The sequence below is a fragment of the Coffea arabica genome, chromosome 9e (genome assembly GCF_036785885.1).
Source record: "Coffea arabica cultivar ET-39 chromosome 9e, Coffea Arabica ET-39 HiFi, whole genome shotgun sequence".
Classification (NCBI taxonomy): domain Eukaryota; kingdom Viridiplantae; phylum Streptophyta; class Magnoliopsida; order Gentianales; family Rubiaceae; genus Coffea; species Coffea arabica.
In genome coordinates, this window is record NC_092327.1 from 36,822,339 (window position 1) to 36,846,036 (window position 23,698).

Here is a 23,698-nt window from a genome sequence, read left to right on the forward strand (position 1 = left end):
GTATGATAGTACTCAAGGACAACAAAAAGGATCGCAATAATGGTTGCTTGGTGTACAAATGACAACATGAGTCGATTAGATAAGGTATTGGCAACTGTGAAAATGGTAGCTACGTCTACTGTTTGTGAAAAACGGTTAATGCTTATATGTTGAGGTATGGTATATATTAAAGATCAATCCTGTGGTCCATTTGGACCTCTTCCCTTCCTGCATAGCTGCCATGTAATGTCAAAAAAGAAAAAAAAAAAGGGACCATCCAAAGTAAAAATAGGTTTTCTAACCTTAAATTGTTAACTAATAGAGAACGTTCAACCTTGCTCGCCATCAAAAGTGTATATGTGGCTGTTTCTAAATCTAACGGATGCTATTGATCCGATAGTAGTTCAATCCTCGTTGGATCCCATGATCCACTTGAACCTATTCCCCTTTCCCCATAACTGCCATGTAATGTCACGAATATATATATACATATCCAAAGTAAAAATATGTTTTGTGACCTTAAATATGTTAACTAATAAAGTGCTCAACCTTACAAACCATCAAAGCGTAAATGAAAATTTGACATGAAGTACAATACGAAATAGGAAACAAATATCCCGTTTTGCAATCCTCATCTCTAAAATGCACAAGGCTTCAAGACTGCTCTTGATAACACAAAGAACTATTAGCAACATGGTTGAACTTCAATGTCTCGGTTTTTTTAATCCTTCATCTCTACAATGCACAGGGTTTCAACCGGTATGTTTTATGCACCAACCGTTTCTAGCAAAACCGTTCAGCATGTGAATTTATAGAAATGGTTATGGCATGTTGTGTAAAAATCACTAGTTCTCAAACCACTGCATAATCCAGAACCATTACCTCAAGACCATCATAAGAAAAAGAGGGCAGTTGCGATTCAAATTGAACAGCAATACAACTTTCAAGTAATCAAAGACAATAATAACATAGTAAAAAGAAGTAGAAATTGGCAATTTAGATAATTGGACGAACAACTTAATCTTGTCATCAGTGGTAGAATTCTACCATAATCCAGAAGTGCGAAAAGACTGCTAGAGATAGTACACAATGGTATGCACAATTAAAGAGGACTCTTTGTTCTATTGACCTACTCCTGAAAGTTAAGAAACTTACTGGTATTTAGCATGTAGGTAGCTCATTACTGTCTGAGGTCCGGCATTCCTTACTCTATGCAGTATATGCCATATAGAGGTAAGTTCATTAATCAAACGTCAGTAACGTCCTATTTTAAAGATGTTTCTTCTCAAACTAGACATATGCTAAATGTGGTTTCCACAGTTTTGCCTCCAAACCCCTGTCCAAAAATTTCTCCACAACATGTTTTCGAGATACATGCACACATTGTGACCAAGCAGAGCTTCTCTGAAGAACCTGCATACTTCAAGGATGCTTTCGATTGGTGCATTGTGATGGCAAGTTCCAAATGAGACCTGCCAAGAGCTCTGTACTTGCAACTTCGAGGGTAGGTAAGTACACAGGCCTGCAAAGACTTGGGTCTTTTCCACCCATAAGTGACAAAAAAGCAGCGCATTTCAGTTTCTCCTGTTAGACTATTGACCTTTCTCCTTTACTATTCACAGTAAAGCTGATATCACCCTGAATGCTCATAGCTATTAAAACTTGTATCACATAGCAGCATGCCATACTTGAGAATCAGTCTGGGTTATGTAGCTAGCAAAATTGCAGTAGTTCACCGGTCTATTTACATATTCAGGTGCTAGTCAATGTTTCCACAAGCAAAGACATACTTTTTGGGCTTCCCATACAAAGGATGAGTTTCCAGTAGTTCAATTTCTTGGGGAAAGGTGATGAGAGAACACCAACGGACATCCTGTTACTTCAAAAATAGTTCAGTCATTCGTAGGACTTTAATCATCTTCATTAGCACAGAAACCAGAACTGCCGCTGGGTATTTTCAGATGCAAGCATTTGCCCATTTTCTCTTCCAGTTGCTTCAATCTCTTTTCAAACTCCAATACACCTATGTGCAGGCTTCTAACATCAACTTGGGCTACCCTTGCACAGGCACGAAGTAAGATATAATAGTCTGCATGGGCAGCATAAACAAAAGCACCTTCTATTCTTCTCCTATTATAACTGATGTATCTTTGACTCATAATTACTTGCCTAGGAGGAATATAGGCAAATCTGTTCGTTTCCATATCTAATTTCAGTTCTCTTATTGCTTTAACCTTGCGGGACTCCATTGAAGATCGACCTTCATGGGATGAATCTTCAAACCTGGAAGAATAGTTCTTCTCATCCATACTATATTGTGAGCCATCTTCTGATAGGTTGTTCTTGCAGTATCGACACTCTTTGTTTTTTATTTGTATGTTTCTCATGTCGTCCATGGATCTCTTTTGGTGCAAACCACTATCTTGAAATGAGTTCATTTCTTGATCTTCCAGACATTCAACACCCTGAAATCAACAAGAAAGAAATAATTAGCTCCATATGAGCATTAATTTTCACTTAACTGGAGGAAACTTGTTAGTGACTCAGTTTTAATATTAGCTTTTAGCTCCTGTTCTTTTTTACCCCCTTCCACCAAATAAGGCAATTTTATATTGAATAATTTTCCATGATCATCTTGACATGAAATGGTGCCAAAGATTAAAAAAGCAAATGTCTTTAAGGTGTTAACATGTGCTAAAATGGCTGATGAAACAAAAATTTTTAAAGTTCACTAGGTTATTTTAAACTCAAAGCTATCCAATATTACCGAAAAAGAGGATGAAGCTTGAAGCAAGTACAAAAGCAAAAGGACAACATTGTCTTTTGGAAGACAAAGGATGCTAGGGAAATGTCAAGCAAAGCTAAAGGACTGAGTATCATGTGGGCATGGACAGAAGATTAGCCGGAAGTTAATGTTGAAAATGTGAATTGAAGGAAGAAGAGGACATTTTTAGATACTTCAGGAACAATATTTACATGCAAGTTTAAACAAGTCCACATTTTTAATTCACACCAGGCACAATTCACATATAAAATATCACCCCACAGCATCAATCAAATGCATAAACACTGTGCATTTTTTTTTTTTCACTGACCACTATGTTTTAGGTTACATTTGCTATTCTGGAGTGGATAGATATCTGGTGAAAAATACCTTATTCTGATAAAACTCCCATAAATCCTCTATTATCTTTTCTTCTTCATAATCCTCAAAGGATTGTCCTGAACCAGCAAACACCACATCCTTACAGTGTTGCAGATATGATGTCAAACCTTTTGAATAATCTGTCAAACCAAGAAAGTGAGAATTCTTTAAGCTAAAAATCAACTAATCAGTAGCAGCACGAAAACAATTGCCTTTAGAATAGGACACTCAAAATTTTTACCATATGTATCTCTGAGATTGTCATACTTAGTTTCAAGAATCTTTAGAAGGTCTACAGCATCCAATTCAAATTCCTCATCATCTGATGCATTGTCACGAAGGCACAAATCATGTGATGACAAGTCCTTCTCAGCATCATCAGTCATATTAGTGGCATGTGTAGGTTGTTTTCCATCCTTACCAGCCAATGATGATGAGCTCCTGGAACTAGACAAACTCTTTTCCCACTTTCCAGAACCATTTAAATTATAGAGAATTCTTATTGCCACTATCAGTATAGACATCACCCATATGCGTGTAGGTAGCCTTAAAATGTTTGCTGATATATACAACTCAGGAGGCATAGACCACTCATATATTCGAAATGCCTGTTGGAGAATGCTTTTGACAGGAATAGATAACTGCCCAACAAAGCGGGAAGCTATACCATAGAAATTCACTGGAGGCAATTCTAGATTTATTTTTTGAGCAATAGACCCTGCCAGTGCCTCCAACTTCTGAGCTGACATAGTTGTTTTAGGTCTAAACATATGACTAGAACTGATAGGACAGGCACTAGGAGGAGGTCCAAGTTGTTTCTCAATTTCAACAAAAGCGGCAAAATATGGAAGTTTTCCTTCAAGAATCCATTTTAGTATATCTGTTGGCAAGATTGCCTCTCTTGCCAGAAGACAAACAAGAAAATTTATAGCCAAAGAATGAGATAATGGGATTGTTCTGCGGAGGGATATATGCCATAATGTAACAGCCCTCTGTCCAAATATATTGTGTGGCTCTTTACTTTGTTTAGCGGGAGGATGAAAATCAGCAGCATCCCCTGCACTCAAATTCATTCGACCCAAAAAACAGATATCAGAAATTTACTCTCGTGAAACTCCCCCAACACCCAAACTCTCCCCCTTATCATCTTCTTCATCAGTGATTCTCCACTATATTTAATGCTACTGGGACAGTGACTAATAAATGTCATAAAAATGCCCACCCATTCATGGAAGAAGTTCGAACAGACAAAAAATGACAAAAACCATATGCAAAAGAGTCTTCTACAAGCAATGTGTCAAAATGATTACGGTAATTTATGTGAAATAGGAGAGTAGGAATGTTTCCAGAGCAATAAAGACAATGAATAGCAAAACTGGTTACAAGTTTTTGGATCTGTACTCACTTTATACCTACAACCTGCTGAATATGCTACTTACAATCATTAGAACTGCTATTAGACAACTATCTTCAAAAAGTTGTTACTAGTGCAAATCCATGAAAAGTGAAGGGGTATTAGAAAAAAAATGGAAGGATGGATCATGAGTTTTGCCACCTTAGGCAACTCAGTTGTCTGCACTACATTGCAATTTACAATAATTATACTTCACTAAACACACACATAATTATAGCAATACAAGCTACTAATTTTGACTATATATTTAAGCATAAAGGTGGATTTGATGTAATGTCATTTTCTTATTTGCCCACAAGAAAAAAGCCCTTACTAAACTAAGTATTCTCTCACTCCAAAATCAACAACTACACTCCCAAAACTCATAGTGTGTGTCCTAAGCATGAATATATTAAACTAGCCAAATGAAATAAACGGAGCCATTACTTTCATGAAACCATAGAAACTATAACAGTAACAACAATAAAACCAAGAAGTTACATTATAATTGAGTTTTCCATTGCTAAAGAACTAAAAGTGAAGGATACCTTGTTTTTGAGACTCTGATTCATGAATAACCTGATCTGCCCAGTCATCAGCCATTATCCTTGTGAAAGCTAAATATCTTAACCATATTGGTCCCACCAGACCAATGATCAATGGGCTGACTTTGAACTTCTCAACCAAAGCCTTACACTGCAACTGGATCAATATCTGATACCCCATCAAATACCTTGACCTTATCTCTGAATAATAGTCATCATAGCTTAAATTCTCGGGATATGACCCAAAATCACTAGGCCCAGTAGGCCCAACTCCATCTCCTGCATCAGTATCGGCATCCACCACCAAGTCTTGAAGCAAATTTTGCTGGGATTGTGTTTGTTTAAATTGAGAAATGTCCTCGGCTGCAGCAGCAGTTGTGGGCTGGGAACGATGGGCAGTCTGACTGTAGATTTTGTTGCCAAAGAGGTCCTCGTCATCAACACCAGTGTCAACAATATCATCAGCTTGTGAGCTGCAGACGCTGCAATAATAGAAGCCATCGCCACCATCCTTGAAGCTAAAATTACCACATACGTGGCACTCCATTCTCGTTGTCATTTTACAGATGCATGCAGCCAATGGTAAGATAACTTAACCTCTGTGAAACAGCAAGACGTTAGAACCCATGTTGAAAGAAATGAATGCAAGGGGAAGACGAAAAATTATGGCAACTTAATGATACTGCTAGGTTTCCGTCTAGACCACTACAATGCTATTACAAGTACAGTTTTCTCTCATTTTCTCTTTTAATTCTCTCCTATTTTCTTTTTCTTTTCAAAAAGCTTGTACTTTTATTTTTTTTGAGCTTTAGGATTTCTGTTATTGTCTTCTGAGTTATCTTCTTCCCTAAACAAAAAGAAAATATTGAAAGTACATATCCGTAAAATAGAACATGGATAAGTCTAATAAGTTAGTAAACACGTTATCAAAGAGGAACACTCAAATTCATTCAGTTAATTGTGTAAATGATTTAGCTACTACTTATCTCACCTACGGAATCAACCAAAAACCAAAAAAAGTACAAATCAAAGACTATATAACTTCAATATATACACAAAGGCAGTATTAACAAGACATCGATTATACACGAATAACTGCAAGAAAAGCAGCCTCTCACTAACCCAAAAAAAAGAAAGAAATAAAAAAAGCGGGAAGAAAAAAATCACAGAACTTGAAGAAAAGCAATTATCCCGGCATTACAGCAGATTTAGGCATCTAAGGCATAAGCAACAGTAAACAGCCTGAATGTTTCAAGATTGCCTATTTATTCTCTTCCCATTTCTCCTTTTTTTAGCATCTTCTTACCTTGAAAATTAGTCAAGTTGTAATTTTGTAGCAACAAGAACGTCCACTGCAATCCCCTAAACGCCAACAGCTCCCCAACATTCTTATCTTTTAGGCGACCATAAACTTAAGAACTTATGTTTTGGTGGGATTTCTTTCCTGGGTTTTCGGAGGCGAGGGGCGTTGAAAATAATTTGGGCAAAAAAAAAAAAGCAGCAGTAATGGCGATTCAAGGTGGAAGGCTGGTTTTCGAATTCTTAGAGGTTTTACAGCTTTCTGGGTTTTAGTCAACTGCCGGTTTCCTGTTTTGTTGTTGCCCCCTTTGCCCTTTACCCTCCATTTTCATTTTTCTCTCTTATTCTAACAAAATTACATATTGCCCCCCCAATCTAATCTTCTCTCAGATTGCTATCTTCAGGACTTCAACTATCAGTTGCCTTGATTAGCTCCCCCTATCTTTTTGTGTTTTTCTTTGGCTAGGTGGTTATTTCATTCTTTATATCTATGTGAAGTTCTTTCAATATTCTTATTTATTCTTGCAAGAGGCATTCATCAATTTAAAGAGTTTGTTTAATGTTTATAGAAGGCTATCATGTTTATTGTATTATAAAGAAATGAAGCATAGATACCATCCTTATACATTAGCCACAATTATTTTAATTTATAATACTTTTTATGAAAATTGTGATGAAGTAAAAATAAGTTCAACATATGTGTGTGTGTGAGAGAGAGAGAGAGGGAGAGACTCAAAATGAATAGATCTCCATATTTTTCATGAACAAGTGTTGATTGCGGCTTAATATGAGCACATTCTCGAAAATATTTGTATACAATTGATTTAACTTTGATTATCCATTGTCTTATAACCGTAAACGAGGCAGATGTAATTAAATTTTTTTAATAATTGACGAATAATGCACAAAATTAGTGTGTTTGAAGAGCAATTTTTTTCAATACTATTTTGCTTATATCATAATTATAATTTTTAATTAACTTTTATCTTTCCAACAACTTTTTTACTTCGTATACATTACATCACAAAAAATATTATAATTCTTCTGTTCAAAAAATACTATTGTAATTTATCAAATAATCTCATATTCCAAATGATGGAGAGGCAACATGGGAATTTTTCAATTTGGGGTAAATTATATTTTCCCCTTCCTTTTAGCATTACGATATTCATTTTCTTGCCTCATTCTTAATCTTATTTCTATTTTCTTTTCTTCATATTTTTTTCTTATTATTTTCTTAGATAACGTTTGCTCCTGTTCATCAAGAAGGATAAACGCTTCCCCTGTAGCTTGGAAAGCAATTTGCTGGGGCTGTTGCTTTTGGGAATTTGCTGTCACTTCTCCCACTCCTCCTTGTGAGCGTAAATGGAGGGAGTAATGCTGCAGAGCTTCATAATTCATCCAACAACACTGTCAGTTACGTCATTCAAGCCCACTAAGCTACTTCTATCACCAAGAAGATTACCATCAATATCTCTCACTTTTAACCAAGAAAGCCCCATTTTCTCCTTGCATCACCATCGTTATACCCCTTTTCTATCCCCTCCTTCTTATACTACTTCTACTTATTGTCTATTATCCATTGGTTCCTCTGCCACTCACTCTCCTGCTTTTCTTTCTGGTAAGTAGTGAAGTAGTAACTTTTTTTCTTGTTGTTAGAGTATAAAGTTGCAAACTTTTTTGTAGCTTTTTGCGTATTTATTGTCGGGTTTTTTCTGTTCCTGCGATTAACTCATGTTTTCTTGTTTGTTGGGTTTCTTCTGTTTTGGTATTTAATTTGATGGTAGCTCTGTTTTGTTCATTGATGTTCAAATTTTGCTTCCTTGCTAATTTGATTGCTGTGATTTTTGAATAATATTTTGCTTGCTTTTTGGTGGTGGTTTGTGTGTTCAAATGAAGGCAGTAAAGTCTTGCTTGCCGCACCTGAGGTGGGAGTTAGTACTGAAACAAGTGAATGGGCAATGCCAGGTAGGCTTTTTTCAACTTGGCACCATATATTTCCCTGATAATGCCTATTGATAACAATTTTTTTCTCAGAACTATTGATAGCAATTTAGATAATAATTATTTTGTGAACATTTGATGAATACAAAAATCATTCTTTCATGTTTTTAAGATTTCGGTGGTTGGCATCTAACTGAATTCTGAACATTTCTATAGGTTGTCTGGTTAGTGTCTCTTAGTAACAATCGAATTGAGGTTGCAATCATGTAATGTCTTTTAAAAATCTTTTTTCCTGGTCTTCTATGAAGTTTGCAGTCATTGTGCAATGGCCTAATTTGGCAATGCGTGTGAAGGTTATGAGAATAGTTATCTTGTATGTCAACATTTGGCATGAAAGAATTCTAAATTTTCATTAGATTCAAGAAAAATAATTCAAGCTAACCATGTTACTGTGATTGAGCAGTTACTAATGCTAAGGTAACTGTAGCACTTAAAAAACTGTGAATTGACATACTTGGTTATATCAGAGGATAGGTATTATATAGGGCATATTTGTGCCATTGAGTTAATGCTCAGTGGAAGTGAATTCATGAGTTATAACTGAGAGCTTGATTCTCAGACGGAACAGCTGATGAATCTCTTGGAGCTTATTTGAACATAATAAGGAGAAGAAATTGCTAAGACCTGCGATAATCCTGTAGCTAGTTTCTGTGAGAGTATATCGGACTTTAACCAACTTATGGATGCTATAAGAATGCTTTGCATTCCCAGGACCCTAACCATAAGAATGGTATTTTTCATGCCAACAAGATGTTATGGGGTGTTCTACCACTTTCTCCTCATCGTGTGCTCATGATCTCATATTGAAGTATATAATGAAGAGAATACATAGTGTACATGTCTAGTGCTTACTCTGTTTTAATAGCTCTGGTACTCTTAAAACAGATTTCTATACTCTGAGGAGGAATGTAGAGGTTACATCAGAGCGTGTAGAAGAAATTAGGGCTGCTGCTGGTCTTAAGCAACTAGAGGAAGATCTTGCAAAATTGGAGGATGCTGCCGTAGATAGCTCTCTTTGGGATGATCGTGCTAAAGCTCAGGAAATACTTCAGGATCTGACAGATGTCAGAGACAGAATGAAGCTTCTCAATGACTTTAAAGCACGGGTGAGGCTTGTGTCTATTATAACTGTGGAACTATTTTGTTCCATAATTTGCTTCAATTATGCCCTTTTTTTCTAATCGGACACAAGATCAACGAATAACAGCCCATATACTGATCAGCTGCTTGCAGAATTTCCTAAAGATATACTAGATAATATTTTTTCAGGCAGTAAGTTCAAAGAGATCTGACAAAGAGAGGTTCTCTGGGATTAAAGACACAAAAGAAAAGAAAAGAATGATGATAGAAGATCAATTTTTGCAGAATGTACACTTTGAGGCAGTATAACATCTTTCTTTTTCTTTCTAGCAAAAGTGGTAAATTTTAGGAGAGAAGGTTGAATGCCCTAAATCTAGTTTCTTTACAAGTTTCATTAGTATTTCTGACTTTATTCTTTCAAAATTACTTGGTGACTCTAATTGATGCGTGTTGATCATTGAGAAATAACAACTCTGGAAAGCTTAGGAGAATTCAGGACATTGTAATTTCATTGTTCATAAACCATGAGTTCATTGATTGTTCCTTTAGATGTGCTTCATGTCTACATTTTCCATGATATTGTTTTGTTGCTGAATATTTAATTGGTTTGCTCTAAACATCTGTTACTCTGAATTTGGGTGAATGAATGTGGGCTAGTTTCAGAAATTACAAAGTACTCATGTGTTATAGGCTGAATGCAGATTGAAGATGCAGAAACAATAGTAAAGCTTACTGAGGAGATGGACTCCATTGATACAGGCCTTCTGGAGGAGGCTGTTAGTATTATTAAGGACTTGAACAAGGCATTGGACCATTTTGAGTTTACACAACTTCTATCTGGCCCATACGACAAAGAAGGTGCTGTTATTAATATTACAGCCGGTGCAGGGGGTACTGATGCACAGGTAATTTTAGTTCTAAATACTTTCCGGAGCTGATTTTCAGCATAGTTTCCTTTTATCTTCTGCCAAGGCTCATTTGCTTCTATTTGGGAAAACAGTTTTCAAAAATTGTTTTCTGCAAGCAGTTATACCGAATAAAGACAATAGGATATGCATCTGGTCAAGTGGACTGTTGACTTAACTTATTTGAAGCCATTGCTAAAGTTAATCAAAATTCAAAGCATGTTTGTATATCTTTGTCCCTGAAACTTATTTATGATTAATTAGCTTATAAATTTGAGGCAAGTATATTTGATCAGAAGTTAGAAATACATATACAGCAAATTGAGTGGCTTGACACAAAATCTATTTAAATTTCCCTGCTAGTGATTTTCCAGCAATATGCACTATTGGTGTGTAATTCACATATTCTCAAATTTCAAATCATGCATCGGGAATCAGTATCTTTGGCCACATCCTGATTCAAAGGATTCGAATTAACTACAAAATGTTGATAGTTTCCCACAAGCACTAACGTTAAGATTATCCATCTTTTTCTTCACGCTTAAACTGCAAATGTTGGAGAGATGAAGATATCTAGCACCAACAACCACATTGCAAGAACTCTTCTTTTCTGTTATCTTCCTACTGGTTGCATTTTCTGTACACGATACTTTCCATGCATATGATATTGACCATCACCTTTCCAAGACACCCTCATGCACAATATAGGCTAATATGGGTATATTTTTGATGGTCAACTATGTACTATTGTAGAGTTGGTATAATCTCTGTCTGATTTTCCTGTTTCATGTAAAATTCTTTTGATAAACTCCAGTGCAGGATTGGGCTGACATGCTTCTTAGGATGTATGTAAGATGGGCTGAGAAGCAAAAGTACAAAACAAAAGTGGTTGAGAAATCACTTGGAGATGAAGCTGGAATTAAATCGGCTACAATTGAAGTTGAAGGCCGATATGCCTACGGGTACTTGTCTGGGGAAAAAGGCACCCATCGCATTGTGAGACAGTCACCTTTTAATGCCAAAGGCCTTCGGCAGGTAACCTTATAATTTTTTCCCTGTTTTATCTCCTTAATCTGTCTCACACACACATACACCCCACAGACTCGCACACGGTTTCCAGTATTTTAAATACAAAAACAAAGATGAATAGATACATTAAACTCTAAATTTCTTGTAGACAAGCTTCTCAGGTATTGAAGTCATGCCTCTTATACCTGAGTCAATGGATGTTGAAATACCAGAAGAAGACTTGGAAATCACTTTCTCCAGGGCTGGTGGGAAAGGAGGCCAGAATGTTAACAAGGTCGAAACTGCAGTTCGCATTACTCATATCCCCACTGGTGTAACTGTTCGTTGCACAGGTTTGTCTCACCAGCTGTTTTCCCTTCAAGTTTTGAAGTGTATCTTAAACATGCCTGAGCACAGAGGTTGATTTGAACTCCCCTTTTTGTTTCATTGACTTCGATCTTTCTGTTTATATCAAGTAGGGACTCTTGTGTTGACATTATAATTAGTCACATGATCTCAGCTCCAACATAGGTCTTAGCTCAAGCATCAGCTAAGGCAGAGTCGCAGAATAGGTCTCCTAGATGAGTGCAGACCGTTTTTGAGTTCGTAGAATATGCCAGTGCTAGTAATTACTAGATTGTAACTGCTATTAGTATTTCATGTTCCAAATTAAGTTGGCCGGACAACCCACCTAAACTTGTTCTTGAGCTATATTGCTAAGCTTTACAAGATTCTCGAAGCTTGATGTAGTTTATTTCTTGATTATTTGCATCTTTTTGTTATTTATCCCTTTTTGACTAGTTGCATTGCAATTTTTCTCACGGACTGTACATGTTCTCACATTACAGAAGAGAGAACCCAGCTTGCAAACAAGATCAAGGCTCTAGGCCGGCTGAAAGCTAAACTGTTGGTGATAGCTGAGGAACAAAGGGCATCTGAGATCAAGCAAATTAGGGGGGATGCAGTGAAGGCTGAATGGGGTCAACAAATACGGAACTACGTATTCCATCCATACAAATTGGTAAAAGATGTGCGTACAGGATATGAAACCTCTGACATTACTTCTGTTATGGATGGGGAATTGGATCTCTTCATCAAATCTTACCTCAAGTACAAGTACAGCACATCGGTCTCGAATAATCAAGAGTAATTCTTGAATGCATGATCAATTCGATAGTTGTATATGTTGTCTTTTAAGGTAAAGGAAACTTAAGGGTACTTAGTTGGCTAGAAAAACTTGCAATTACTATTTTGTAGCTAGTGAAAATATTATTGTGGTACAGCGTTATGCTCCCTAGCCTATCCTTAGATCAGCTGCCTGACTAGTTCCATTAAACAACTTCTTGCTTATATTTTTGGATCCAAAAAGGGAAATCTACAGGATTAATTTAGCTGGCCAGGAACTCCTAGGTGGTTAATGTGCAAAACAACGAGGCATCATGCAACAAAGCATGAATCTCCTTTGTCATCACTGAGTCCTGTACTTCATCCTTTCATCAATAGAATAAGTGTAGAGTTGCAGTTACACTTTTCATTTCGGCAGAGACGGCATTACATCCAGATTTGAGTACTTCTATTGTTATTCCCTTCAATCAGCTTACTTCAATACCATTTTCAACACTTGAAAGAGCTTACTTTATAGGTGATAAAAGAAGATAAACAAGCTCAGAGACTGAAAGATGGAATTTGGCAAAATTTCCTGTTACATTTCTCCACTACAAAGTATATTAATGATTCTAAACCATTGTACAATAAGGCTTTAACTTTGAGAGAGAGAGAGAGAGAGAGAGAGAACAATGTGGGTTCATCATGTGGACAATATGGAAGTTTCAAAAAACAGAGCGCATGGCTTCTGGTGCTGCAGATGCAACCAGGCGATCCATGGTGGGGAAGACTTGTTTCTTTGATTCGTCAGTCTAAGCCTTCATTTGATTATTCCTTCTTTTTACCAAAAAGCAAAGCCAAAGAGTATGTATCACCCTGCTTTGCTGCAGCTTCTACCCGTCTTGCACCAACCTAGTGCCATTCACACCATAAAAAGCAAATTTGAGATAGGACAAAAGTGCCAGTGAAAAATCGATATGCAAGTCTAAAACCTCAAATTAAAAGGACAACCATATACCATGCTACAAGTCTAAAATCCAATAACAATTAATGTTGGAACTTTCATCACCTTATTCTAGAGAAAAATTTAATGCAATATATGATCCTAGAATGTTTAATTGTACACAATGCAAGATAGCATGAAAAACCAATGTTCTGGCAATGGTCAGTCAAGATAAATTAGACCACAAAGCTTTTCATAATGCTTTCCATGGACAACAACGTAACTCTAAAAGATTTTCTGGGCAACTATGTGGCAACATCATATCTTGAAACCTCAAAAGATTAGTCACTCTTACTACCCTAAGATCAGTACATAATTGTGTGTTTAACGAAGGATCAGATGTCTGTATTACTTGTGAAATTCATCATCAACACTTTGTGCTTTGGCAATTTTTAAACTGAAAAACCAGTCTACTGCAATTCGGACCTCAAATATGCAAATATTCTGCAATCAAGAGTAGAAGATACCTTATCCATAAGCCAAAATCCAATAGTGGGCACATACTGCACCAAATACATAACAGCAAGCACAGGCTGCAAAAGCAACTTAGAATTAGAATGCAATTCCTACTTTTTGTATAACAAGATTGCTAGAGATGGTAAATGACAACAAACCTAAACAAAATGAAGAAAACTCCGGCTTAACAATGTTTCACCACAGAACCAAACTAATAGTATTACTGCATAAGCAATGCAAATTGATTTACAGGATTACCTGATATGATATCCAAGCTTCCTTTAAACCATGGCTTGCAGCAATAGTAGTCAGCTCAGCACACCTCTCTGATGACACACGTCGCTGATGGAGATGAAGTGAACATTAAAACTGAACAGCATAAAAGGATAAAATGGTAATCTCTTACTTCTAAATATCTATAGACCACCAAACCAATTGGCTACAAACACATTCACAGTGCACAGCAACCAATAACTTACTAAAGGTAAAATGAAAAAATATTTTATCAGTTATTGGAAAACTTGGAAATAAATGCACACAGATTCATGCAGCTCATGATGAAACTATAAGTACATCCAACATTGCAATGCTTCAACTCCACACAAACTTTCAATGTGACTGGCAACTAGAGTCTGTTGGATGGTCTGTAACTGAGGCATGAGAAGTATGACAGATAGTTTAGACATTGCTCTATCAAGGTTACAGGTCAAAAAGGAAAGAAATTTGCATGCGCCTGAACACTTGTATTCAACTCTACCAATAAAATCATAGAATGATCAATAGCTCCTCTGGTTTTTAACCAAAAAAGGCATCACAGTGATTCTAGAGATAGAAGGCAGGTGCATTGGGCTTGAAATAAGAGACATTTCAGTTATATAACAGCAGCAACAACAACAACAAATAAAGAGTGCCGGATAAATATCTGTCTGTCCTGGAACGGAGATACTCACCTCAGCAGGCAACTTTGTTGATGAGGTGCTTGCCTCTGGAGTACTTGATGTTTTTATGGGCCCTGGACAAACAACAGTGACCTTGATTCCTTTTCGATAAAGCTGAAAAAAGAGAAGAATAATATGAATACAAACAAAGATGCTGAATGACAACATAAAAACTGAAGAGCAACACAAAGTACAAGAAGAAAAAGAATAAAACACGAGAAAGACCATGAAGATGCAGATGATGGAGAAGATGGTGCTGATGATTCCAGTAAGATAAGATGGAAATGGTAATTACCATAGATTCCCAATAGACTTCTCACACTATTGATACAACTCATTTATAAATTGGAAATGCTATGAAATATGCTAAAGATGCATTCCCACAGACATCTTAAATAGCAAGCTGTCCAAGTAAATCAACACATAAATACTGTCTAATGACATTTATAAACTTGAGATACTAAATTTTCTCTGTAGTTTAGTCATTTACTTCTTCCCAAAATTCCTTTGGATGTCCTTAGTCATTTTAGCCTTCCATTGTATTAGTAAGAATCTAAGGATGAAGTTTCTCTGGTGATTGTAATCAGTCTGAAAAACAATCACAAGTTAAACCTTATAGAATCCCTCAACAATGACCAAGCAATATACGACAAAACCCAGTATCTCAGAAGCAGAAAGTCAGACTTAACCTCAATTGCAAAGAGCACTGGGTATTTGAAATAATAGAACTCAACATGGATTCTCTGTTTTGGAAGAAATATGACCATTTCTACTAATCAACATTTTTTAGTCAGTGCAGTGGCATAGAAAGAATCTAATTTCAAGTGAAGCATGTCTTAATCTTTAAAAAAATATAGAATATCAACTTTCAAGTCCTACCAAACGAATTTGTCATATGGAATATCTTTTAAATGTGAGCTCCTCACTCAAATTTCTAGTTGAAATAAATGATTAAAAAAATCCAAAAAAACTGAAACATTATTTGTGTGTAATCAATGGAAGAAACTAAAATCACAAGAATACCAATTATACTACAAAGACATAATTACAAGTCAATATTGCTTGAGAATAGACTCATCTGTATGTGGATTAATACGTGATATAGACTTGTGTCCATTGACCTTCACTAACTCTTTTGAGATAACATACAGAAAATTTAATAGTAAGCTGTTGTTGGTTCTGTTACTTTCAGATGCTATACCATTTATAATCAGATTAAACAGATTGTATCATTAATAAACTTTCAAAATCTCAACCATTCAAATGTTTGATTTTAAGAGATATGTAGATTGCAAATTTTTCAGGAAAACATTAAGTTGCTCATATGATTCTGCTTCTTGAAATGAAAATAAAACATGATGCAGCTATTAACCTACTCCATCAATTTCAATGTGAATGAAAAGATTTGCAGAACAAGCTGGAGAAGAAAAATAAGAAAAAATCACCCTTCAAACAAAGAGGAAGTAAAGATTTCATTGTGCATGTTATTAGCCCCCACAAATGCAGTACATAAGAAAAAGTATGGTAATCCAACCATAAAATACACAAAACCAATGATCCGACAAGATAATAATGTAATCAAAACTGCACATCTCTAGAAAGACTGGAGATAATCACAACATAATTGAAGAAGTGTGTTCCAAGATGTAAGATTTGGTTTGACTTCTAAACAGTGCATTGATTCGGATTTTTCAGTTACCTTAATAATGCAAAACAGGCAGTGAAATCTGTATACACATTTAGTTCTGCTAAAGAACATTTATATGCTCCTACAGTGCAGCAAACTAACAGACAGCAACTGCAAAGAGGTACGCCCTGTTTTTCTTACATTCCCTATAACTACACATGCAGACGGAAACAGCTGAAACTAGCAAAAACATACTGCAAGGCTACATGAGGAGTATACAAAGCTGTTAATGCTTTTTTATGTGGATAACTGGTAGGCATACCTCAGATCTCAAGGAGTGAAAATACCCATTTACAGCAAATTTGGAAGCAGAATATACAGCCTGTCCGGGTGCAGGAGTCTTTCCTGCAGCACTGCTCATCTGCATACAAGAAGAAGTTGAAATATACATCAAAAATAATCAAAAGATACAGGTAATCCAGAACTTTTGATAATCTTGCCTGCCTTTATATACAGCATAGGAACATGTACGGCAGTATTTTGCATAGATAAGTCTTATCTCTATAGGTGTAGTAACATGTATGTATATGATCAAGTTATGTCTGTTCACAGATTATCATATATGCTTATGTATATATGGCCATATATATGTGTATTTATGTACATATACATGCATATATACATACAGCAATACATTCATATATACAATTATTTATACACAAATATGTGCTACATTTTGTGTGTCTACATATCTGTTTTGTATCTGTGTATACACCTCTCAATATACTTAATTATCTCTTGTACTCTGCAATGTGTAAAAGGAATTTAATTTCTTATCCACATGAATACATACATAACATTCAATAATTCATACCACAACAAAGTGTCCCCTCCCACGCTTCAGCATGTAAGGTGCCAGCAACCGAGTAAGAGATATTGGTCCCAAGACATTTACATCAAATGTAGCCTACTAAGGAAGAACATTGTTAAATGAATGCTTTCTTCCAAAGTCAAAAAACCAACACCAGTACTTCAGAAGAAGTATGAGTGAAGATTTTAGTTATTAAAGGTTCGTTGCTGCACTTGTAGGTAAATATGATACCTTGAGACTTTGCTCCGTTACATCTAATGCTGTTGTTTTCTGCACAAAGAAGAATATTACAGGGGTTAAGGAACAGCCCAGCAACACCAATGGAAACCTCAAACCGGATGCAAGTTCTTATCTATTTGCAAATAAAAGCTTCAAAGAGATAACCCTTTCCAGAAGTAGGAGATCCACATTAAACAAAAATCGATTGAGAGATGCATAAATATTATATATCAGCAAATTATGAAATGTCGATGGTTATTACTTTCTGCTTGTTGTCAGACACTACAGGCAAAGAATATCAGGTACGAATTGAATATGATCCTATTTTGCTTAAGTGAAACTCTTGCTTAGTATTCTTCCAAGTTGCAGCCTAGCACTACACCACTCTGCTATAAAATCTTGAACTAATCTCAACATGAGCAACCTGCTTATGCATGTAAAATCTGTAAATAGAACAAAACCAACACTAAATATATTTCTCATTGTGAAAATGACACCATAAAAAGATAAATTCAAAAACAAAGGGACTCACTGGGCGTTCAAATGCTGCATTGTGGATCAAATAGTCCACACCGGCACCACTGAAAAGAGACTCAGCTTGCTGTACAGCCTCTCTAAGCTTGTCTTCCCCAGAAGTCAAATCCAAAGGTAATATCATCACTTCATCTGGTGCATGTTTTCCTGGTTTTACAGCCACCAAGAAATTAAAAGATGTATGTTTGACAAAAAAAAAAAAAGAAATTAAAAGATGTAAATGAAGCAACAAATTGACAAGTAAGCATGAAGCAGGTTTAACACAACTCGCAATATAACCACATACCAGCCAATTGTTTCTTGACACACTCCAATTCAGCCTCATTCCGGGCTGAAATAATAAGTTTTGCCCCCAAACTTGCAAGTTGTTTAGCAAGGATTTCTCCTACAGTTTCAAAAGAACCAAGGAATGACATATACCAGACAAATAGATACATAAGCTGGGTGTAGGAATAAAAAGTAAACCATGAATCATGTGAAATCTGTAGTTCATTTCTTGTATGACAGTAATAAAATATTCCTGAATTCCAAAATTTCAAACAGCACAAAAAGCCCACAATGAACAGGTTTAATTTTGGACATCTGAATACATGCTTACCATAATCAAGTTTAAAGAGACAAGTCCTTTCCTAGAGTAATGCGTTGGTTACAATTGAAACACTTAATTTCAATGACACCATTATTTAGCCAGAAATATTCAAAAAACCAATAGTTTATTTGGTGGTTGGAAGACTATAGTGCCTGCAAGCATATTGTGCAACCGTTATAGTGGGAATGGCCAAAGTTTGAGTACTCCAAACTAGGATATGTCCATGCAATTGCCAAATCATATGTAAAAAGCATTATTCCTAACAAAAAATACGTAGGATTCGTCCTTACGAAAGTATACTTGCTTTCATCAAATAAAGCTATATCAGAGGCTATAATAATTTATCTACAGTCGAGATCTCAATGCCATTAAAAACATTGCATTTAGCAACAAATATAAAACATGTTTTTCAGCAAAATACCATTTTCAACGAAGTGGGATGCATGATTCTAATCAAATATTAATCTTCACGACATAAAACGAAAATAAGTTATCTAGGAAAAGTAAATGCAACTAAACTAACAGAACATACCAATTCCACGGCTGGCTCCAGTAATCCAAATGACCTATTTATGCCAAGAAAGTAAATTGACACGAGAAAACAACCAAAAAAAGAGTACTTTTTGTTATTATAAAAATCAGTTTCTACAAGCATAATCAACAAATCTAATATATATTGAGATAAAGTAAAGGAAAATTTCAACATACCTTGTCTTCGATTTCTTCACGCTTTACGTGCCCTTTAGACAATAACGTGAAATCCCCTGATTAAAGAATAAAACAAGAACCCATCAACCAAAAGGTCAATCGCAAATAAATGCACCGCAATATTACAAATTCCAGAATGAATTAGCGGGTATTTGTGAGACTAGTACCATCAGCTGTCAAGAATTTGTAGAACACTCCGATGAATGCAGCAATTAGCAGCAAGGCTATGCTAAGAATCAGCATATTATTCCTAGTATTCTTTATCAACTCACACTCGAATTCCGACTGCCTTTTGTAATGGTGAGATATTTGGAGAGTTGAGAAGCTGAAGACAGGATTTTGGAGCTGGATTATTTTGTGTTCTTCGAGACTTCCGTCAGTTCTTGACAGTTGCACTACTTTTACCATTCCAATCCTCAAATTTATTCTATTTATTAAACTTACCTCTTTTAAATAAAATACTATAGTGGTGCCACTAAAAGGAAGTAAAACAATTATAATACATGAATTGTATAATTCGGTTATGAAATGTGGTAGAAAAATAATAATTTTTTTCATCGACAATGACATGTAAATGTAATGTAATTATAGATATAGATAAAGCCAATTCACTTCTAACCAATAAAAAAAATAAGAGTGTTTGAAAACTGTAATGATAGTTATTCATGAATTTTTTCTATAAATAACACACATATAAAATGGGTTATAATTAATTTGATACGAGAAATCCTGATGATTTCTTGATAGTTTTTATATCAGTAATTTTCATAATTGACTTACTCAATCTTTGTTCGGATCATTCTCCTTTCGTGCACATTTCTTTTGAATTAAAGAATTATCATTTTGCTAAACAATAATATCAATAAAAATTATAACAATTTTTCGTTTTATACCAATTGGTATGGGATTTGTAAATAGTGTGAGTAGAGGAAAAAAATAGATAAATATGGAGTAGAATTGCTATCGTATGATATAATTAAATTCATTTTGAAGAATTAGATATGTTTTTTGAACTTCCAGAATATCATTGAGATGGTAACAAATTGAGGGTTTTATTGAATTAATTTTGAAACATTGGGACCTGAAATGCCACATTAGTAAAACTTTAGGAACCAAATCTGTAATTTTGCTTTTCATACACTGACGCAAGGGACTAGTACTTCATGCTGTTGAAGTTGTACATCAATCCCAACAAACCCAACCAAAACCCCCGGGCGCATACTTGGCCGTGAAGCAGCTCTCTCCCACATTTCAGCACAAGAGAAGAAGCCAGACTACAATACAGGCTTCCGGAAACCCCAAGCCGTCTTCCTCTTCTTCTTCTTCGACTTCGATCAATGGCGGCGAGGAACGCACTGCTAAAGTACCTGAGGGTGAATGTTCATCCAGTACAACCATTTCTCCAAAACCCTAGAACGGTCATTGGTGGCTCAATTTCTAATTTCCTAAGGCACCGTTGCTTCTCGGAGGAAGTTAGGGGCTCCTTCCTTGACAAGTCCGAGGTCACCGATCGCGTCGTCACCGTCGTCAAGAACTTCCAGAAAGTTGATCCTTCCAAGGTATTTCCCTTTTTTTTTTGGAATATTAGTCGGTATGGAAATTAGGATTTTATTGGGGTTTTTGGTAATATGGTGTTTGAATATGCTGAAAAATGTTTGGTTTGGTATGAAATTGCTGTCTTGATATGTAAATGCTGTAGACGGAAGGGGATTAGTGTGGTAATTTCATTGTTGAGGCACTACTTTTTCTGGTGCTTAATCATGATTACAGGACTTGCATTTCATCAGGGAAAATCTGATTTTTGATAATAATTGTTCATTCGTGGAGAGGGGTGAACATATTTAGTAAATGATTATCGGGTACCAGTTGTAAAAGATTTCGGCTGTTTCAGTTTAGATTTTTAGGCGCTTCAGTGTTAATTTTTTGTTGACGCGGAAAATAATTTACCATTCATGCTCGTCGATTTGCAATAGCCTTGTATGATTAGTAGTCAAATATTTTTTTTTTGGTAATAATAGCCGTGTTGATTGGCAGTCAGTTGGAGTCAGCTTATTGATACTTAACTGTTTCTTTGGTGGTGTCTGTGGTATTAAGCAATTACATGGGGCTTAAGAAAGGCGAAAGCAATTGGACTTTCTTGGCGATCTTGGTTAAGGAGCCATTTTTGTATATTATTCGATGTTTAAAACGTGTCAGTAGCCATTGAGCATTAGACAATGTAGCCGAGATTCTAACCATTGACAATTCCAGCCCATTTAAGTAAGGGTTACTAGATACTATCCGATAGAGGTTTTAATAAAACAAGAGAACACATCAAACTAGTATGTGAATAGATCCTTTTTAGTTACAGATATGGTTATTCTATCCTTTTGCTTTTTGAGTTCCCTTTCTTTTCCCCCAGAAATAAGAACAAATTACAAACTTTGTGGCTATTTTTTCATATCAATGTTTTTCATATCAATTTTTTATGTGGCTATTTTTTCATATCAATGTGCTTATAAATCTGAGGGATGGGCTTGGAAGGGGTATATTCTAGTTTCATATTCAAATGGACTTGGGCCTGTTAATACCATTGCAGGTTATTTATAAAATGAAGGGCATCTTTTACTGCAGGTTATTGAACAGTGTCTCAGAGTTCTGTGTAATCCTTTTGGCCTTTGATAGTGTAGAGTCTGTGCAAGTGATGTCAGGAGTAACAATAACATTGGCTTCTGCTTTTTGTATGCAAGGCCATCTATACTATTCTTTGAGTCTGCATCTGCCTTTTGTCTGCTAGGCCACCTTGTTGGCGATTTCTTTAACTACTTTGCTTGCAGATGTCGCTAATATTTGTTCCTGGCAAAGCATACATATAACTTAAGGAATGAATATATGTTTGTAATCATTGCTTACCTTAATGTTTGAGAAAATCATACACAAGGCATAAATGACTTGGCTGTTATTGAGTTCCATCCATTTGGATTTAGTTTTTGGGTGATTTTTAGCTACATATGGAGTTGTTTCTCTCACAAAGCTTGTTTTTTAATCAAAAAGAAGATGATTTGGTACATGCAATGGCTTGGTTGACGACTGTTTTAACCTCACTGTCACAGGTTCCCTCTCCCTGCCTCTTTGCAGGTGCATGTCACCAGCCTGTTACACACTGACTTGAATAAGCATGCGTTACTGTGCGTGCTAAAGTTTTTTCTTCTCCCCTTTTTTTTTGGGGTGTGTGTGTGTGTGTGTGAGAGAGAGAGAGAGAGAGGGGTACGAAAGTCATGCATTTTCTGGCCTTTTCCATTTATATGTCTTAGCATTTATGCTCGAAGGTATGCTAGTAAAATCATGAAATAGTTTGTCCCTCGCTACGCTGATTCTTCCAATTTTTTCCTCATTTTTGGATCTGTTTCAGGTTACCCCAAGTGCTCATTTTCATAATGATCTTGGTTTAGATAGTCTTGATACTGTGGAGATTGTTATGGCTCTTGAAGAAGAGTTTGGATTTGAGATTCCAGACAATGAAGCTGACAAGATAAGCTCCATAAATCTCGCTGTGGACTTCATTGCATCTCATCCTCAAGCAAAATAGGGGAACATCAATCACTTCAATTATGATTTTGCCTTGAGAACTTGCACCATGAGGGGATAGTGTTCCAACGCCTACAACTTTTTGTACCATCCATTTTGCTAGATTTCTATTCCATAATCTGCATTCTGGTTGGGAATTGTTCTCTGCTGAGATACTTCAGTTTTTTTGGCTTCAAGCTAGGTTATCAAAGCTGCAAATACAGTTAATAATTTGCATTCCTACTAAAACTTGTGATCTTTGTAATTCAATTGTTCATGTTCCACCCATGCTACCGACTAATTGTTTTCTTACCCATGCTACCGCCTAATTGTTTTCTGTTCAATTAATATTTTGCTGAATGCGTTGCATTTATGGCCAGTATCTTGCTATCATTTCCTTGACAACCCTGAAGTACTCGAGTCTTTAGCTCTTTTAAGGTCGGTTGAAATAGCAGAACATTTAGCAGGGTAGATAAATGTTAACTGTTTAGAGCTTCAACTGCATTAAAAAGCAAGGACCTTGGGCTAATCAGGTTTTGTTGAACATTGGGGAAATTGGCCCACTTCCATTTTGGACAAAAATCTAAATGTAAAACAAAAAGCCCCTACGTGGTATGATTTGGATTGGCCCGTTTGCGTCTTGACTTGGATTGTTCTCCTCTTTCTCTCTTTTTTTTTTTTTTTAAAAAAGGATTTGTGATAAGAAACCTCTTTTTTTTTTTTTTCAAAAGGATTTGTGTTAAGA

The 23,698-nt window shown here is 35.9% G+C and overlaps 4 protein-coding genes across 9 annotated transcripts; 2 read left to right on the forward strand and 2 right to left on the reverse strand.

Moving 5' to 3' along the window:
- Positions 1-438: 438 nt before the first annotated feature.
- LOC113708919 (TATA box-binding protein-associated factor RNA polymerase I subunit B) lies at positions 439-6,684 on the reverse strand. Of its 3 annotated transcripts, none has more exons than XR_003452532.2 (6): positions 6,369-6,684; positions 5,066-5,661; positions 3,366-4,181; positions 3,134-3,264; positions 1,135-2,444; positions 439-762 (listed from the first exon to the last, which is right to left on the reverse strand). XR_003452532.2 is itself a non-coding variant. In XM_027231642.2 (5 exons), the coding sequence occupies exons 2-5, from the start codon at positions 5,619-5,621 to the stop codon at positions 1,890-1,892; spliced, it is 2,058 nt and encodes a 685-aa protein (XP_027087443.2). In that variant the 5' UTR covers positions 5,622-5,661; positions 6,369-6,684; the 3' UTR covers positions 984-1,889. The 3 variants fall into 3 exon arrangements, 1 of the variants encoding a protein (XP_027087443.2); XR_003452531.2 differs by having other exon boundaries at positions 439-861; XM_027231642.2 differs by lacking the exon at positions 439-762 and having other exon boundaries at positions 984-2,444.
- An 894-nt stretch (positions 6,685-7,578) lies between these two features.
- On the forward strand, positions 7,579-12,892 carry LOC140014737 (peptide chain release factor PrfB1, chloroplastic-like). Of its 2 annotated transcripts, XM_072065904.1 has the most exons (7): positions 7,580-7,982; positions 8,261-8,329; positions 9,251-9,471; positions 10,147-10,350; positions 11,170-11,385; positions 11,528-11,711; positions 12,207-12,892. In XM_072065904.1, the coding sequence occupies exons 1-7, from the start codon at positions 7,727-7,729 to the stop codon at positions 12,506-12,508; spliced, it is 1,452 nt and encodes a 483-aa protein (XP_071922005.1). In that variant the 5' UTR covers positions 7,580-7,726; the 3' UTR covers positions 12,509-12,892. The 2 variants fall into 2 exon arrangements, with proteins under 2 accessions (XP_071922006.1, XP_071922005.1); XM_072065905.1 differs by lacking the exon at positions 8,261-8,329 and having other exon boundaries at positions 7,579-7,982.
- A 151-nt stretch (positions 12,893-13,043) lies between these two features.
- LOC140014739 (uncharacterized) lies at positions 13,044-19,846 on the reverse strand. 3 transcript variants are annotated; one of them, XM_072065906.1, is made up of 12 exons: positions 19,575-19,846; positions 19,408-19,463; positions 19,232-19,265; positions 18,397-18,495; positions 18,109-18,257; positions 17,589-17,627; positions 17,361-17,453; positions 16,809-16,907; positions 14,872-14,973; positions 14,180-14,263; positions 13,933-13,998; positions 13,044-13,374 (listed from the first exon to the last, which is right to left on the reverse strand). In XM_072065906.1, the coding sequence occupies exons 1-12, from the start codon at positions 19,813-19,815 to the stop codon at positions 13,291-13,293; spliced, it is 1,146 nt and encodes a 381-aa protein (XP_071922007.1). In that variant the 5' UTR covers positions 19,816-19,846; the 3' UTR covers positions 13,044-13,290. The 3 variants fall into 3 exon arrangements, with proteins under 3 accessions (XP_071922007.1, XP_071922008.1, XP_071922009.1); XM_072065907.1 differs by lacking the exon at positions 17,361-17,453; XM_072065908.1 differs by lacking the exons at positions 13,044-13,374; positions 13,933-13,998 and having other exon boundaries at positions 14,180-14,290.
- Positions 19,847-20,605: 759 nt separating this feature from the next.
- LOC140014811 (acyl carrier protein 2, mitochondrial-like) lies at positions 20,606-23,241 on the forward strand. Its single transcript, XM_072066303.1, has 2 exons — positions 20,606-20,966; positions 22,799-23,241. Exons 1-2 carry the CDS (start codon positions 20,745-20,747, stop codon positions 22,973-22,975), a joined length of 399 nt encoding a protein of 132 aa, XP_071922404.1. The 5' UTR covers positions 20,606-20,744; the 3' UTR covers positions 22,976-23,241.
- Positions 23,242-23,698: the final 457 nt, after the last annotated feature.